Source organism: Electrophorus electricus, chromosome 3, assembly GCF_041902795.1.
Source record: "Electrophorus electricus isolate QZ-2024a chromosome 3, ASM4190279v1, whole genome shotgun sequence".
Classification (NCBI taxonomy): Eukaryota; Metazoa; Chordata; class Actinopteri; order Gymnotiformes; family Gymnotidae; genus Electrophorus; species Electrophorus electricus.
The window spans coordinates 9755821-9775364 of NC_137499.1; the positions used below are offsets into that span (position 1 = coordinate 9755821).

At 42.6% G+C, this 19544-nt stretch overlaps 1 protein-coding gene across 4 annotated transcripts; it reads right to left on the minus strand.

The window, feature by feature from the left end:
• Nucleotides 1–637: 637 nt before the first annotated feature.
• tmem128 (transmembrane protein 128) lies at nt 638–17554 on the minus strand. Of its 4 annotated transcripts, none has more exons than XM_081710180.1 (5): nt 17396–17554; nt 13655–13790; nt 4262–4423; nt 1099–1156; nt 638–857 (listed from the first exon to the last, which is right to left on the minus strand). In XM_081710180.1, exons 1-4 carry the CDS (start codon nt 17496–17498, stop codon nt 1141–1143), a joined length of 417 nt encoding a protein of 138 aa, XP_081566306.1. In that variant the 5' UTR covers nt 17499–17554; the 3' UTR covers nt 638–857; nt 1099–1140. The 4 variants fall into 4 exon arrangements, with proteins under 4 accessions (XP_081566306.1, XP_026873127.2, XP_026873128.2 ...); XM_027017326.3 differs by having other exon boundaries at nt 1099–1217; XM_027017327.3 differs by having other exon boundaries at nt 1099–1217; nt 13655–13787; nt 17396–17543.
• Between the last annotated feature and the right edge of the window lie 1990 nt (nt 17555–19544).

The window sequence follows — 19544 nt, forward strand, 5'->3', positions numbered from 1 at the left end:
AGTAACATGTTGGATACAGCTAATGGAAACGCTGTGGGAAAAGCGCGTGGTCATTGCGCCGCCCAATTACCGAAGGCTCACAAATCATAAATTGCGTGCTACCTGATTAATAAAACATAATCCTCAACCTGGGAATTTCATGAAGACATTTCGTTTATATGACACGGTTATATCTACTGTTAACACCACTCTCCACATCAATACACAATGTCCTTGTTCTCATCACGGCCCACCACAAGACAGTGATCACAAAAGCAGTGATCGTCTACCACGAGCCCACAGGGAAGGGCATTTTATGGTAATGCGATCAGTCTGACCGTCCTCGTGATAGTTAGTGATCGCCTTCTAAGCGGGATAACAGTAGCGCAACCCACAATCAGGTGTGAACCGGGATTCACACATGCGAAGAAAACGATGTCCGTTTGTTCTTTTAAGGTTGGTTGAGCTGCAATTGCTGTTAGAGCTTGGAAGCGAAACTAAGGGAATGTTTTTGTGGGTGAAAACTGTTGAGCAACACATTTTTAAGTTAACGGTTCACACTAAACAAACAACAACAAAAACAGCCAACTTAGCGAATGTCGTGTCGGAACACATGATCACACACTGGAACCTTGGAAACAATAACGCTACCAAAAGCTTGTTAAAATCGTTTTATTTGAAGCATCAGTACAATAGCAATTTCCATAAACATTTTATTACAGTTACATTGGTCACTGTTTGAGACACATTCATATAAAATAATTTACAATAACAAAAATGTAAAAAGACTGACACTGTTGGTATGACTCTAGTACTATTAAACATATTTTAGTGCATACAGACTAGACCGTGTTCAACACCCTAGAAGATCACAGATGCTGAAAAAGAAACAAAACGATATTCAGTCAATTACCTCTATTCAGCACAGCAAGGGGCATTTTCTGTTACCCGATACAGTGATGACAGGTCTGCACTGCCTGTGTCGTGCATTGATTCACACACACAGCATTACTTCCTGGTAGAGTGCTGTTGTATGTCTATGTGTTATTGTGTGTTTGTGTGTGTGTTAGTGTGGGGGATTGTGTTAGTGTGCCTGTGTGCGTTAGAGAGAAGTCTTGCCTGGTGGAGTGCAGTTGTCTTATCCCAGAAGGGAGATCACCATCACCACACCCATGAACTGAGTGAAGAGAATCACTGGTGTCAGGAATGACCACACCGGCCACAGTGCAATGTTAAAACTGCAACACACACACACACACACACACACACACACACACACACACACACACACACACACACACACACACACACACTTAAAACTACAAAAGCAAACCACAACCCAATAAAAACAACTGTACCTCAAATGGAATATAGTAACGCTTTTTATTCCTTATTCCTAGTAATTATTACTATTATTTTATAATGCCTGTCTCAAACCCAATGATGCTTTACATAACTCAGCTTTTACAGTCAAGTCAGACACCAATGAGAAGCAGCAGTCAATTTGTGCACAGTGCAAAACCACAGATCAGAAACCACAGCCCACCAGGTGTAGGGAACACGGAGGAGGTTAAGACCAGGACAGAGTCCCATCCAACACTGGACATACATTCTTTCTCTCCCTTACTCTCACATGCACATGCGCACACACACACACACAAAACATGCACAGGACAATTTAGAGTATACAATCAACCTAACCTCCATGTTTTTGGACTGTGGAAGAAAACCAGAAATGCATCCAAACAGGACCAAAAACCACAAACCCTAATGCTGAGGGGTGTGAAAAACTGATGTGTACAGTGGGGTGTGAAGAGTTGATGCCACTCAGAAACCCTGCTCTGTTCTGGTCTGAATGAAATATGTTCATTTTTTAATATGTTCAGTGAACACACAGTAAACATTACTTACAGTTTCACCAATGAACGAGGAAAATTAGAATCAAATGATAACCACACAAACAACCCTTTGTTGCTTTGTGAAAAAAAAAAAACATTCTGCCATTTTAAAACATTGTACTGTACTCAAGGCAGTGAGACTTTGACTTATTTAGATCTTAAGTAAACTCAGGCTGTGGACTGCAGGACATGGCAGTGGATGTAAGACAGTCCAAGAAGGTTTGGTTGTGCAAGACAGCAAGGTGGTTAGTAGTGAGGGTATCAGAAGCGACTAAACAGTACAAAACTGAAAAAAAGCTTAGCAGGTATTCAGTATTTAAAAGTATTTAGAAACCGAATCTATCTTGTTAAAGATATGGTTACAAGTCTTCAACCAAGAAGTATTCTAGAGGAACAGTCAAGTACCCTAGGAGAAAGAAGAAAGACAGAAGTATAGGTTTGTGTCATTATAGCAGTGGTAAGAAAAGTGGCCTGTCTGTGACCTGATCATGCCTCGATGGGAGACGATCAATGACAGGAACATGTTCTCCTTGGAAGCTCTGGATATAAGACCAGCATAAACTCCATCATACAGATGAGACATACACTATTGAGATTAACCCTGTGTAAACACCAACATACAGATGAGATATACACCACTGAGATTAACTCTGCATAAATGCCAATGTACAGATAAGATATACTTTACTGAGATTAATGCTGCATAACTGCCAACGTACAGATTAGACATACACTACTGAGTGTACACTACTGAGTTTAACCTTGTATAAACGCCATCAAACAGATAAGATATATGCTACTTAGATTGTAGTTCCTGTGGTGACCAGTGAAATGCTGCTTCTTACTTTTGAAGGTTTACATAAACAGGCTATTCAAGAGGTTTGAACATAAAAAAGAGCCCATTTAAGAGGTTTGAACATGATACTTTTCCATTATACTTTTCCACCAGCAGACCCCTGAGAATTAATTAATTAATTAAAATGCATGGACTGGTTTAGTGTAGACAGAGAGCACACCTACGAGTAGTTTAGTGTAGACAGAGAGCACACAGATGAGTGGACCAAAAATTCACTCCTGGGAAGCAGCATGTGTGAGATTAAAAAGTGTTAAAATCTTGAACAATACTTCAGTTACTAGTTAATTATTAGTTGGGGAAGCTCCCAAACAAAGATTGACATGTTCTAGGATACAGGGGAAAAAAATGATATTTTAAAACAATTAAATATACAAAGAATTAAAACAAAATTAATTGAAAAGATCATTAACACTTGTAATAAAAAAAGGTTTGACATTAAATTGCTTTACTAAGTTTCTAGATAACAATGTCACTTCACCAATGTCACTGACACCTGGTCAAAAAGCAGGTGTGAAAGGTGGTGCAGAATGGAAATCATTCCAATGTAAACAGTCAATATAAACTGAAGATATTCCAATGTAGACAGTCATTTTATACTGAAGCCATTTAGAAAGACTGTTTTCTTCAAAAAGGCATATCAGACACATTATAATAATTCATAAGAAACCTTGAGATTTGAAAAATGTTGAAAACAGCAAGATGTAGTGACAATGTTTTGTGGTGACATTCAATTAATCAATTAATTTAAATCAACAGATTCATTCATTATACAATTGCTCACTACTTACAGCCTGAAAGATTCACAATAGAGCATATAACATATCACTGCTGATTAAGTCATGGAGGAAATGTTCTCACACAGACACAAAAAAGTGCGGTTGAATGGCTCACTCAGACGCATCAGAAAACAACAGAACAATGATAAATTAGCTCACAGAAAGGGATCTTTTGTAACCAGACCATCCCAAGTTTCTGAATTCACAATCCTAAGAGAGACACATACTCTCACACACACAGGCCAAGGTACACATGGTCACATATGCACACATGCACATACACAAAGAAAGTTAAATTCAATTTAGTCAGTTGGAGTCTTTGAGAAAATGCGGATCATTAATAAGACTCAGTTAACATGTAAATTACACACACACACATTTTTCCTCTTCTAACCACACACTCCCAGAACACGCACTCACTCCCTACCATTTCTACTCACACCCACTGCCATGTTTATTCAAGTAGGAAGAGAACAATCCTGCAGCAGGCTTTTCACCATTAAAGTACTGAGCAGGGAGACATGGAAAACTGACTTTTCCATTAAACTTCAGAAAGTAAATATTTTATACAACTTAAGTTTCACACAAGCCACTATATGCAAGAATCCTAAGGTTAAATGCATCTGCATGTGTTACATGTTGGTGATTTGTTTATATTCAGTAACATTTTCCATTGAGAAAACATGTACCTTAATACTTTTTAAATTCAAATTTGTTAGTGTTGAGATGTGATGTGTAATACAGACACTTGCCTGCAGGAGGCAGCGATGAAGGCTGCCGTGGTGATTGGTGGGATAGCAGGATATTCCTGATCATACTGTTTGATCCCTCTGAACCACTCAAGATAGACGATACAGAATGCTGCCAGGCTCACGCATACCGCCAGGAGCACCAAACCCACAGTAAACCACCAACTGCAAGAAAAAGAGACTATTACACATGCACAACTTAAAACACACACACCCTCTCCACCACCCCAGCTGGACCGATAACCACCTCTCTGAAGACCCCTGTCGTCTTTCCATTGCCCACTTCCAGCTGCTCGATTCCTGAGGTTTATGGCTGCCATGCTTGGAAAGGCCTGCCAGAGCCCTATTTTCATGCTGGATGTGAAGGAGCTGTCTGTTTGCCCCCCACCCTCCGTCCACCCACCCAGTAAAACATATCACGCCATCCACATCTGCCCCACCAGTGTCATGTTCCACACCTGTCTCCTGTTAGCCCTAGACATGGCATTCATTTCAAAGCTCCAGGCAAAAAACTGATTATTTTTTAAAAATGTTCCATTTTTGTAAAAAAGACTAAATTAATTGCCCGATATCCAATACAAGCTTAGTGGTACATAGCAAAAATCAGACCTTACTTTGGGGTAATTTTCCACTGACCACTTCCCTGAGTAAAAAAAAAAACAAAAACAAAAAAACAAAACAAACAAAAAAAACCCCACCAAAACAAAACAAAATGGATTGAGTACCGTAAACACAGCCAAACTGTTTCTGTGAATAGCTGGCCTAGATTTAAAATGTGCTCAGCCCAACCCCAAAGGAGTGCAACCTTTATCTGAAAATCATTCTCTCATTCTTTACCCCGCAGGGCCTATGACGGCTATGGTGGCAAGTGGCCTGTCTGTGACCTGATTATGCCTCAGTGGGAGACGATCAATGACAGGAACATGTTCTCCTTGGAAGAACGTACAGTGGGACAGTGGGAGACAATGACAGGAACATGTTCTCAGAAGAACAGTGGGAGACAATGACAGGAACTATGTTTTCCTTGGAAGCTTTGGATATAAGCCCAGCATAAACTCCATCATACAGATGAGATATATGCTACTGAGTGTACATTACTGAGATTAACTATGCATAAATACCATCATACAGATGAGATATATACTTCTGAGATTAAACCCGCGTTAACGCCATCGTATAGATGAGATATACGCTACTTAGGTTGTAATTCCTTGAAAGGAGTTCCTAAGGTGACCAGCGAAATGTTGCTTCTTACTTTTGAAGGTTTACATAAACAGACCATTCAAAAGGTCCGAACACGATACTTTTCCACCAGCAGACCCCTGAGAATTAATTTCTCAGCACAGCAGGTAAAAGCACTAGATCTTAAGCCAGGTAGAACACTAGATATGTAATGGGGCTCAAACCCAGGTCGGAGAGTTGGTGCCACCACCCCTACGCTGGGTGAGCCACCACATTTCAATGATGGTGGGACTGTGTGCAAAACAGTTAGGTCTTAGAACTCGTAAAATAAGAGAAGGAAAAAAAAACCAAAAAAAAAACAAAGGCAGGGAGTCGAACCCTGGCCGCTTTGTTTTGAGACTAATGAGCTCCCACTAGACCGTGGCGGCCATTAAACGCGCTTCAAAGGAAGGGAGGACGGCAAAATGGGTGGAAAATCTAAACACCGCGCCGAGCGTGGAAAAAGGGGAAAACAATGGACACCACAGGAAGAATGGCAGCCCCAATGCACTGGGGAAAACAAAATTAAGACTTCCCAAACAAAACTAGAAAACAGGGAGGAATTTTAGTGACTAAGGGAAGTCTCGGGAGAGAGACAGACCTGGTAGGGAAAACTGGAGAAGGGAGGGAATGTGTAAAAACACAGGCACCCTCGAAGAGCAGTGTAACACAAGTGCTCACAGACCTCAATACCCAGTTACCGGCTAGGAGCTTGGCTCAAAACTTTAGCATTTAGTGACTGGGTCACTGGGCGTATATAGACCTAGCACAGCTGTTGGACATCAAGCCTGATTGGTAGTGTGCCTGACATGAGGGCTCCCCCGGTAGACGGAGGGGGCCTCGGCCTGGTGTCAACTATTACAGGACTCCCCCCGGAAGGGGCAGCTCCTGACATTCCAAGGCCAGCCGCATGATCTCGCTGAAAAGCCCGAATGAGTTCACAGTCCAGGATGTGAGGGGAGGAGACCCAGGACTGCTCCTCGGGCCCGTATCCCTCCCAGTCCACCAAATACTGGACTCCACCACAAACCCGCCGGATATCCAAGAGACGCTTGACCGTGTACGCCAATGCGCATGTCCACCATGCACATTCCTGGTGGGTCGGAGGGGCCACCGAACACAATACAGGCTTAAGGCGAGACACATGGAAAGTGGGGTGTACCCTCAACGACGGGGGAAGGGCAAGGCGATAAGAATGACCCGAATGTAGCGAGGAGCGAGCTTGCAAGTACAACCACGCAAAGGCAGGTCCTTGGCCGATAGCCAAACCCACTGTCCTGGCTGATAAGTCGGAATTGGTCACCGTCTCTTGTTGGTGTAATGCTTTTGAGCAGCTGTAGCACATAAAATAGCCCTGCATGCCCTCCGCCAGGCTAAGCATCAGCGCCTGACTGTCTTCTCAGCAGATCGGACACCTACGTTAGCCTCCTGGTCGGCAAACATGAGCAGAGCATACCTGAACTGGTACTCGAATGGTGACATGCCTAAGGAGGAGTGCCACAGGGTGTTGTGGGTGAACTCCACCCATAATAGGTGCTCAGACCAAGAGGATGGGCAGGAAGAGGCCAGACAGTGGAGGGCACGCTCCAAGTCTTGGTTGACCCTCTCAGTCTGGCCGTTGAATTGGGGATGGAAGCTCACCTCTGCCCCCAACAACTGACAAAAGGCCCCCCAGAACTGGCTAGTGAATTGAGGCCCATGGTCTGACACGATGTCACTAGGCAGCCCATGAAGACGGACAACTTGTGTAAGCAAAAATTGGGCCATCTCCTTCGCCAATTGTAGTTTTGGCGGTGCAAAGAAGCAGCCAGCCTTGGAGAACCTGTCGACAACCACCAAAATCACCATGTTACCACTTGATGGGGGCAGTGGGTGCAATAGACCAGCGGGCCTTGTCCTGGTGTCCTTGCACTGAGTGCAGGTGCGACAGGAGTTCACAAACGCTCGGACATCGGGTTCCATGCGGGGCCACTAAAACTGTCAACGGAGAAACTCGAGCGTCCGTGTGACCCCTGGGTGCGCCGAAAAGGGGGATGCATGTCCCCACTCAAGGACCTGAGCTCTAACCGCCTTAGGTACATATAACTGGGCTTCCACCCAGGTCTGGTTCATCAAGGAAGGCCTGACGTACTGCCTTCTGAACCCCCCACTGGATTGGCGCTACAATGCGGGCCCTGGGGATAACGGTTAAGGGCGGAGCAGAAGGCGGCGAGGATTCCCACTGGCAGGAGAGAGCATCTGGTTTAGCGTTCTTAGTGCCTGGTATGATAAAGTGAAGTCAAATCAGGAAAAGAAGAGTCCCTATCTGGCCTGGCGTGGATTAAGTCACTTGGCCTGCTGTATGTACGCCAAGTTCTTGTGGTCCGTCCAGACCAGGAAGGGGTGTTTTGCCCCCTCCAGCCAGTGCCTTCACTCCTCGAGGCCAAGCTTGACCGCCAATAATTCGCAGTCGCCCACATTGTAATTCCTTTCTGCAGGGGACAGACGCCAAGAGAAGTAGGCACAGGGATACAGTTTTTTGTCCTTTCCTGATCGCTGGGACAGAACCACACCAATGTCCACTTCAGATGCGTCTACCTCAACGACAAATGGAGCTGAAGAATAGGAGCCGCGATCAGATGGCACTTTAGTTCTTCGAAAGCCTGCTGGGGCTCGGTGGACCAGCAGAACCAACCAGACGTCTTCCTGGTCAACGGGGTCAGTGGGGTGGCAACCGTGCTAAAGTTCATAATGAACCTGCGGTAAAAATTTGTGAAACCCAGGAAGTGTTGGACCACACGCACCGAGGTGGGTCTAGGCCAATTCTCTAAAGCCTGCAGCTTGGTGGGATCCATGCATAGCTTGTTGTGCGAGATGACAAATCCCAAAAAGGAGATGGTTCGTGCATGGAATGCAGACTTCTCCAGTTTGATGAAGAGGTGGTTCTTGAGTAGGAGCTGGAGAAGCCGCCTAACATGGGTAACATGTTCGTCTACCATTTGGCTGTATATCAAAATGTCATTCAAGTAGACGAACACATACCTGTCAAAGGCTTCCCTTAGGACCTCATTGATGTACCATTGGAAGACAGTGGGTGCATTCATCAACCCAAACGGCATGACGAGATATTCATAGTGCCCAGAGGGGGTGATGAACGCCGTCTTCCTCTCGAATTCTCACCAAGTTGTAGGCACTGAACAAGTCCAGTTTAGCAAAAACTAAACTGCTGCAGCATCTCAAATCTTGAGGTCATGAGGGGCAATGGATAGCGGTCCTTGACAGTTATTTTGTTAAGACCCCGGTAGTCTATACACGGGCATAGCCCACATAGCCCTCACCAGCTGGGGAAGTAGATGGCCGGAAGAACCCTAGGGCGAAGGCTTCCTGGATATATTCATCCATTGCTTGACGTTCGGGCCACAAAATGGAGAATAAGCAGCCTCTAGGGGGACTGCAGCCAGGAAGGAGGTTTATGGCTGTGTTATATGGCCTGGGGGGGGGGGGGGCAATAGTCGGGCCTTCTGTTTCCCTCAGGTCCCAGTATTCCTGGGGGACTTGAGACAGTTCTGGATTATAACCAGACCCAGACCGAGGCTTGGATAGCTGCAAACAGGAGACAGCACTGACTGGCTCAGCCAGTCTACATGAGGATTGTTGCTGAAACCAGGGGTATCCCAAAATCAGTTGCAAGTAGGGAGCATGGATAATAAACAGCGCAACCTGTTTGGTGTGGGCCAACTTGCAACGTGACTGGATCAATCTGATGTATAACAACCCCTGGCTCAAGGGACCGACCCATCGATGGCAGAAATGGGTACGGGTTCATCCAGTGGGACGGCTAACCGGTTGGCTAACCCAGAGTCTAGAAAGTTGCCCGCCGCTCCTGAGTACACAAATGCCTGGAGACGCATTTCAGACTTCTCCCAAGCAATTGTGGTACTGAGGAACAACCCTTGAGATCGGGGAGGCCTGGTTGAGTCTGTCAGGGGTCCTCCCTCCCCTGACGGACGATGTCTTTTCACCAGAGCTCAGGACAAGCTGGGTGAAGATGACCCGAGCTTGCGCAGTGCAGACTCCTCCCTTCCCACATCCGAGCATCACACTCACTTCGGGAAAGGCGGGTGTGTCCAAGCTGTATTGGCTGGGGTCCGGGCTCCCCCTGCTCGTCAGGCACATGAACAGGGCTGAGGGTGCACGAAGCTCCGTGAGAGCCTCAACTGACCTCTGGTCCCCGTGCTCTGCACCTCTCCCATACACGATTGTCAATTCCCAACACCAAACCAATCAGGTCGTCGAGAGAGGCGGGAGCATCTTGGTGGACCAGTTCATCTTTAAGCTCTTCGCTGAGGCCCTGGTGGAAAGCAGCCATCGGCATTGTGGGATTCCACCCACTCTCAGCCGCCATAGTGCGAAATTCGATGGCGTAATCAGCCACCGCTCTTTTTCCCTGATGTATATTAAGGAGACGGGAGGCCGTCTCCCCTCCAGTGACCAGATGGTCAAAAGTCCACTTGAGGGCAGCAGCGAATTCTGCTGAAGTGAAACATACTTCAGTTTGGTGCTCCCAGACCAGGGTGGCCCATGCCAATGCCCACCCAGTCAGAAGGGAGATGATGTATGCTACCTTTGCTTGCTCTGTGGGGAACCGAGAGGGCTGTTGACCGAAGGCAAGTGAGCACTGGAGGAGGAACCCCCTACAACCTCCTGCCTCACCAGCATAGTGACAGGCCGGATTTGGACTGCCTCCTGACTAGGGGCAGGCGAAGGTGCTGTAACTGAGAAACGATCTGTTGTAGGGCCTGCTCATGTCAACCAATGGTTGCTGCGTGACTCCAAGTTCCAAGTCTAACTGCTGTGCTGGGTCCATGGTTGGGTCTTTCTGTAATGGGGCTCAAACTCAGGTCAGATAGCTGGCGCCACCAACTCTCTGCTGGGTGAGCCACCACACTTCAATGATGGTGGGACTGTGTGCACCAGTGCAACAGTTAGGTCTTATAGAAGAGAAGGAAAAAAAACAAAAACAAAAAGGTGGGGAGTCGAAACCTGGCCGCTTTGTTGCAAGGCGAACGAGCTCCCGCTAGACTGCGGCAGTCATTAAATGACTTATGGGTATATCGCGCTTCAAAGGAAGGGAGAACGACAAAATAGGTGGAAAAACTAAATACCACGCCAAGCGTGGAAAAAGGGGAAAACAAAGGACACCACGGGAAGAATGGCAGCCCCAATGCACTGGGGAAAACAAAATTAAGACTTCCCAAACAAAACTAGAAAACAGGGAGGAACTTTAGTGACTAAGGGAAGCCTCAGGGGAGAGACAGACCTGGCAGGGAAAACTGGAGAAGGGAGGGGATGTGTAAAAACACAGGCACCCTCGAAGAGCAGTGTAACACAAGTGCTCACAGACCTCAATACCCAGAGTTACCGGCTAGAAGCTTGGCTCAAAACTTTAGCAAAGACCCAGCACTGATTGACTGAGTTACTCGGCTTATATAGAACTAGACCAGATGTTGGGCATCACACCTGATTGGTAGTGTGCCTGACTTGAGGGCTCCCCCTGGTGGCCAGAGGGGGCCTCAGCCTGGTGCCAACACTTACAAGATCTTGTCAGGTAATGCACTAGATCTTAGATTAGAAGGATTCGGAGACAGATGAAAATGCCCATAAACACTGTAGCAGCACAAGCAGTGAAGACCTCTGTACATCTTCACAAACCAGACCGCTAGCATCCTGCTGTACATGTCCACAAACGAGGTGTTTCTCAGGCTACTCACACTTAGATGTTAAGCCAACTTTCAGATGAGACTGCCTTGCATCAAGTTTTGCCTATAACCTTTAATAGAATGATTATCTTGATTACAGAGTATTGTCTTGAGATGTCCAATATGTTATTAATATAACTGTAGTATACTGTATTATATTACAGTATTTACAATTATATGGTTAATATAATTGTAGTATACTGTATTACATTACAGTATGTACATGCAGTTTTTTTTTTTATTGAAACAGTTCTTAATTATTCACATTACATCAGCACTGTGGCTAATGCGTCTAATATGTAGCTAGTGGGTTCAAAACAATATTTTGCAAACAATGACTTTGGGGTATTATCTGTTTACTTATGCAGTATGCATATTTGTGGTGCATAATGTGGTTTGCACATTACAAATGTTTCCTCACCCTTCTCATCTCAACTGGAATTCACTCTAACTGCTTAGAAACTTAAATGGACCTTGCTCAAGTCTCTGAACCTGTTCCATACTGAGGATATGAAAGGTAATTACTGGGCATCTGTAACCTTTCACCACTCACACAGCCACGGTGATTCCGCTCTTAATTCAGCCTGTGCCAGACCACATTTGGCCAAGGTCTAAAAAACTGAATCAATCACGTCTAAACCTTCATGTAATAAATTATTATTATTGTTGTTGTTGTTACCATTAAAGTTTCGAGAGCACACAAAGTTTCCTGTGTTTAACAGACCTTCAGCTCTGACTCGACTCCACACATGCACTGGTGTGTTCATGTAGAAACCAGATCCTGGACACTGCACTGCTCTGACAGGCTACACTGATCATAGTGAAGTGTTGGTAATAAGGATACTCCATAGAGTGAGACCATGCTGGACATAAGCCCAGCTAAAGCTACACTCTCAGCAAAAGGAACATTCATAAACGTGCATACGCATACATGCGCGCGCACACACGCACACATATATACACACACATATATACACACACTCCCTTTATTCAGCTAAGAAAAATGAGCTCCCTGTTGTTCCTCCTGGTTCTACTGTATGTGAAGAGAAAGTGTGTCTGCTTGTGTACTAGTGCAAATGTGTGTTAACAGATACACAGATTATGAACAGGATTATTCTAACTCAAAGCTGTTTTTTTATGTGTACTGGATAACTAAAACGACAAGGGTTCTAAATAACCATGCTTCAGACAACTAGCATATGCAGAAATATTTAACCAATGAATGTGCTAGGGGACTAAAATGGGCCAGAAGTCTGATAAGATCTGATATCTAAAATATGATATCAGATAAGAACTGATCCCAGATAAGATCTGAAATCTAAGACTCCTCTTCTAGCCATAAAGATTCTGGAGTTTAAACTTTGCTTAAAGTAAGCTACATCAATGCATCAAGAAGAGTACACAGCCAAAATGTACAAATGGCTTATGTACGATGCCTGCATATCTCTAGGTGAAATTGGTTGATACCAGATACACATGTGGATAAACCCACTGAAGTTTTGAATGGAGCTGCAGCAGTGAATGAAGGAGACTGCTTTGTCTTAGTCTGCGTATGACCCTTAGCCTGAAGCCATCTAAAATGTTAACTAAGGCTGGACACAGTACAGCTCCAGCACAACAGTGCACCAATGAGTGTGAAAGGGGAGGGGCAGTGATGTGTAACAGGCCATCTGAAGTGTTGGTTAGCACTTCTTCTGTTATAAACTGGAGAAGGACATCATTACAGTGCACTGGCAGAACACCTACAGGGCCGTGTGATTAGTCCAGCAGAACATGACTCCGCCAGTTTAAACAGCAGAACCCCAGCACAACTAAACTGGAACCAACTACAGAAACTAGTTACACTGAATGTTAAATTAAATTCGCCCAATTAAATTTGAATAAAACCTCTACCAAACAACTAAACACATTTTATAGACCTTGGCCACTAAGTGGCCCAAACATTTCCAGTGATATTTAGTAGTTGCAATAATTTATACTAATTTTATAAATAAAATAAAGTAGTACAATTGAATGTTCAAGCAAATTCCGACCCATATATATTAAAGGAATGTCCAGCCAAGTCTTCTTAAATGTGTTATTTCTCTCCCCTCTGAAACAGGGCATTTCCATTTACAGAAATCTCTTACAAATACATGGAATTATGCAGTTATTTTAAGCTTCATTGAAGTATCTTTTATACTGAAGATGGCAGTGTGCTACTGGCAGTCTGTAACAGCATCTCTGTGTATCTCACCAAGTGCAAAACCAAGATGAAGAGAGAGAGACATTAGGGGTGATGCAAACACTCAAATTTAAACCATCTAAACCATGGTATTAATAATCAATTAAAATTTAACAAGCAATAATAATCATCAGTAGAATATCAGAAATGCCTTTAATATAATATTAACAAATATATATGCATCACATACATACTTTGATTAAGCATAATTACCTTTTAATGTCATTGTTTTCTAGGATGATGGGGAAGAAGTCTACATAATAGGTCAAACCCACAGAGGCCAAGATCCAGAAGACTGAGTGGCGGTTGATACGAGGGAGGGGTTTTGATTCTGATTCCTTCTTACCTGCTATTACAGAGACATCAGATACAACCACAACAGCACAATCACAATCAATTTGCATACTATTTCTGCATGAAATAAAATGCCCTGGGAGATGTAGATGTTCTTGGTAAAGTCTATGCTATGATTTTTACATTTTATGGCATGACACTTTTAGCTGACACTTTTATCCAAAGTAACTTACAATTATAACTAAATACAACTTAAGTAATTGAAGTAATTGAAGGCCTTGCTCAGGTGCCCAACAGTGGCAACCTGGCAGTGGTGGGGCTTCAACTGGCAGCCTTCTGAATATTAGTCAACAGCAAAAAGATAGATGCATCTTAGTGTTTGATAACCATTAAGTATGCAATTAGCTTTTGTCTTAAAAACTAACCAAAAATGACATTTTAGCAATGTTTGTCCTTTACTGTCAGTAACAGTATTTTTTCAGTAGGAATGTATGTCAGTCTTTTCTGTAAAACATCTAAAAAAATTAAAAATAAAAATAAAAGTTAAAACTGTGCATCACATTTCTTCCCACTAGATACAATCACTGAAAGCAGGATTTGATATTGGACAAGTCAAATCATCTCCTTTCTTTATGCTCCCTTTTATTCACTTTGTTCTAAAATATTATTCCCTATTCACACTGCTTGACTTTTATTTGAAGAAAAAAAAAACAAAAAAACACAGATGCCAACACTAAAATATTGGTGTTTGTTTAGGAATGTTGAATAATAGCCTTAACATAACTGCAATCCATTCAAACCCCTTAATATACTGAAAAGTGTGTGATAAGGTCTAGAGAACTGTTTTCTTTTTAAAACATTTATACGTAGATATTTTATATATATATATATATATATATATATATATATATATATATATATATATATATATATATATATATATATATATAAAATGTGATTTTTCCATTGATTGCAAATTTCTCTTGTGTCTTTAAAACTAAGTTTTGAATTTTCAACCTTGTCACTAATCTTCTCATGCTTTTCCTTGTCATACCTCCATCTCCATACTTAAGGTTATACATTTTAGCTTTGTTTTTCAGAAAGTGTTTTACTAAGTTAATAAACTTTTGATTAAACTACACAGGTTATATGAAGATTTTCAGTCAAAAAAATTATATTTTTTGATGAAGCTTTTGAAAGAATGAAGCTAAAGTATGCAGACTTGGTGACAGAGGTGAGACAAACTGGGTGGCAGGTGTATAAAAGACCACTAGACAAGGAAAGTGGTAGGGGATTTGCCCCATCCTTGCTGTGGAGTTTGGTTTTAGAGGCTGTAAGCTAAGGTTAGCTGTGAATAAATGATCTGAAGTAGCTGAAAGGGCTAAGCAGTGGATGAGGAAAGCTCAAGCTAGTTGGGTAAAAGCATCATAAAGGCAGAGTGGTTGAGGTTGTCGGTGTCTTAGGGACATGAAGGATAGGATAGGATAGGATAGGATAGGTAAGTGGATTGTCATATCATGTCACTGTCATGTCTAGAATGATAGATCCAGATGGAATTGGTGGCACTGAGCATGCATTAATGTTACTAGAAGGGCTGGATATGGCCTTAGTCACAGAAGGGGCCATATGGATTTTGTGTGTGGTAACAGCACAACAGGTAAATATAGGGAGATTAATTCAGTGTGTGCTGGTGATGTAACGTGTAGTTCATATGGCACTGGGCACGTATTAACAGTGTCAGTGGGGCTGGGTATGGCCTTAGTCATCAGGGAGGACAAGGTGGGTTTACAAGTTATTGCATAACTTAAATTAACAGTAGGCAACTTTTTTTTAAGTATGTAGTTTGTAATAATTTCATAATGCACTTAGTTTCCTTTAGTTTGATTTATTCTGAATATGGTACTTTTGACAAACAAGTAGTAATATTAAAAGTAATAAATAAATAAATAAAAATGACACAATTGAATCTTCCAATGCAGATAATTTAATGTAGAGGCAGATAAATAAGTCCAATTACTGGATGCCACAAATCCTGTGAGACATGTTCCTGCAGAAAAGTCTACTTGCGTATTTATATTCAGTCTCCCCTCTAACTGAGAGGAGTAAACAGTAACTATAGACACTATTGTTTAAAAAGTGATTATTATTGAAACTCAACAGTACAGAAAAAGCAAATGCGCTTGAAGTTCCGATAATATAAACCTAACAGAATGTTTGCCACAAACAAGAACTGGTGAACGTTTGTTAGGTAACTGCATTGTGTAAATGTCACCACTTCCAAACTGAAGTCTTCCAGTACTAATAACAGTTGATCCATTGGTTTGTGCTCATACCTTATAATTAACGTGTGTGATTCTCTATATCTATGCCAAGTCGCAAATATCGATGTTATGGGCCTGTCCTTCGGGACAACGTGATTTGACAGGTGTCCTTTAAAAGTATCATGAGTGAAAAGCTGGTGCCACTCCTGGGAGGCAGCTGCACAGGGTGCAGAAAGCCTGTGCCACTCGCGGTGGTTGGTAGCTGAGGCTATGGCTTTCAGTTCCGATTAGCTAGCGATACTGACAGTCACCACATCTTCCTCCAAGTTCTTATATATTGTAAATACCAATAGGTACCGGCTAAGCAACTATAAATAGCTAATAGTTAGGATAATAAATTAAACCCGCATAAGTCTAATTTTCTCGTTGATTTAATGGTGTCGATAACATGATCATATATTGATAAGCTAACCCATTCTCGTTAATAATTCATTTCTGTTAACTTACCGTGCCCTCTTTAATTGTCTACCACAGTAGCCCATGCCCACAAAAAAGAGCTCTCGTCTAAATTCGAGCTATATTACTGTCACACCCAACTCTGCCAAAGTCACAGCTCATAGTTTAGGGCTGGCTAGCTATCCGTCGGTTAGAATCGTCCAACCAGCAGAACAAACAATCAACAAACAAAAGTTATAAACTCTCTATATCGCCAAATTGCACTTTCGGCTAGCACAAGCGAGTCGCAGATGCGCCGTTCACAGGCGCCGTTTCACTTATCGATCCATGCTGTTTCTGGGTGGCATAGCACGGTGTAAGAATCAGTGGCCATAATGTGGCACTGGTGTGGCAAACAGGCACCGACAGGCACCGCGTTCACAGCTGACCGTTACACTCCTCCGCATGAATCGTACCTAGCAACCTTATCTGAGGTCTCTGAGACGGGTAGCTAGCTGGCCTAGCTAGTGGAGCTGCGAGCAGTCTGCTAAATATTAGATAGCTAGATAGATATTTAGCTATACTTTCGGTTTATTATAAAATTGCCCCTTTTCGGTTAGCTAGGTAACCTAACTGATTTGTAATTGAAATAGCATTGATCCTGGTTAATGAATTTGGTACTAGGTAGCCAGCTAGCTAAATCAGAAAGTGCATCTTGCTAAGTAATGTTTTGTGAGTGGATCTGGCCAGCACACGACCACTGAGTACAATCTAATGAATCGTAAATCAAACGTTAATTAGTTAGCTGGATTGGGGGGGGGGAGTATTTTGAATTTAAGATGTGGCTGGTTTGTTCACGACAGTTAACTGCAAACATTAAGGTTTAACGCAGCTGAGGAAGTGATAACTACACTTTGAATAAACTTTAGCCCGAAGAAAACACTGAACGTTCTCAAATACTTACTCTTCTCGTCTTCTTCGGACACTGCTTGTAAAATGAGTTCGGCATCTCTTTTAAACCTGTTTCGCAATGTAACCAGCTCATTTTCAGCCAGCATGTCTGCCATAGCTGTTTGTTTAAAACTGTGTTGACTATGTGTTGACTTCCGGGATCGCGTGCATGGCGCAGTGATGACGCAACATTAAAGCTACGTCGCGTTTTACTTTGGGAACCTGTTGCTTAGGGTAACAGAGACAACTGTTCATAATGAAAAGTGACCATCCATGGTCCTAAACTACTACAAGAATAGTGTATTGCTCTGCACACTTTACTTGCAAAGAATGATAGACGCCAGGTTAAAAATACTAGTTAATATATGTTGAAAGGCATTAAGTATATGAAGTCTGCATCAACATGAATAGCCACCAAAACATGTTATTCATTAGTTTTAACAGGAAATCAGCCTTCACTTGAGGCTCCCAATGCACCTGCTAAAGCAACACAGTTGTTGTTAGAGTAGCTGCATGGTATGCTGTGGGTAAACGAGTTCAGAAGGTCACCTGCTCTAACAGAAGCCAGGTGAGAGTTAGATCTGTCCAGCTCCCCTGAGCTCTGCCAACACCACTGCTCTGGAACGCAGTATCAGTGTGTGTGACTACAGCCTGCCAACCAGACCTACAGCTCAGCTAGGAAATAAACCTCCAGTTGCCTGCCAGGAAACTAGGAGAGAGAGGGGTAGTGTTTCCAGCGGGTGAGAAGGAGGTGAGATGGCAAGGGCATACAGTACATGAACTCAGAGAGCTGAAGCAGTGCCAAAGACTCTTAAGAGGATGAAGTGTGAGATGCACACAGCTCTTCTCTAGCAGTGATACAGGCAATGAGAGAGTGGCTGTGTCACAATGCCAAAATGCCATCAGAGCAAAGCAAGACTGTTTTACAAGAGTCAAACAACAACCAGATCTCAAATGCTATCAAAGCAAAGCAAGACTGTTTTACAAGTCAGACAATGACCAGATCTCAACAGTTCTGGATGCAAAATGTGCTTCTGTTGGAGAAAGATGTGCAGAATATTTTAGTCAGTGGTTAATTTAAAAATAAGGACAAAGTAGCTAAAGTCAACCAATAAACTGGTTCCAAAATACACAAAAATTCTGTTATACTACACATTTTCATTTAATGGATACATAAAGGAGAAAATAAATAAATAAACATTAAAAATGAAATCTGTGTCAATATGAATAAGAAGAAGACATACAGACATTAAAGGCTTCCTTTTTCTGGAAGTATCATTTGATGAATTCACTTGGTTCATTCCTTTACTCCTTAATAGTATCAATATATATAAAACAAATCCCACTGAAGTAGGGGTGTGCTAAATTAAACTACAGTCCACTTCCAGCACTTAGCACCCAGTGCTGAAAAGTATCCATCTATGAGGATGCACTCTGATCATCTTACCCTGAGCCTTTGCTTATCTCCACCATGACTCAGCAGCACCAAACAACACTCGAATTGTTCCTCAACAGGCTGACATAAATGGGTCAAATACTAATACAAATCTGTTCTCCTATAATTTAACTATTACATATAAGTGTAAGCACAAATATTTTAATCTATGCAAAATTAATATATTGAATTAATTGTTTCAGTGCTGGTGGTGCTGTGGATGGCCTGAGAAATCTGTGATACGCAGAGATGATATGGCTGCCCCAGCACAACTAGCAGCACCCATGACATGGAGTGAGAAAGTTTCTGCTATACTTTGTTTAGCAAACTGGTAACAAATTTTTTTAACTCTTCTTCTGCACTGGTTTAATTCAGATGTTCATATCTATTTTGTGAAGGTCATGTTACGTTCTTACCTAAATGATCATCAAGTCTCACCAACCCCTGCGAAGGTGCAGGTACAAACTGGTCTCCAAGCTGAAGTATGTATGGGACGTGATCGTCCTTCTCTAAGTGAAGCTGAGATAAATAGATTTTAAAGTGTGAAAATAGGTGCTCTGTTATGTGCTAATGAACATACAACACACAATGAGGCCTGTCTTAACCAACACCTATTCGATCTTCACTAACTCTTTTTATCACAAAAAAAACAGGCCCCTATGCGTTTTGTCATGAGTCAGCCATTAAAAAGCTTAGAATGTCCTATGACGTCCTATTTGTTGAATAC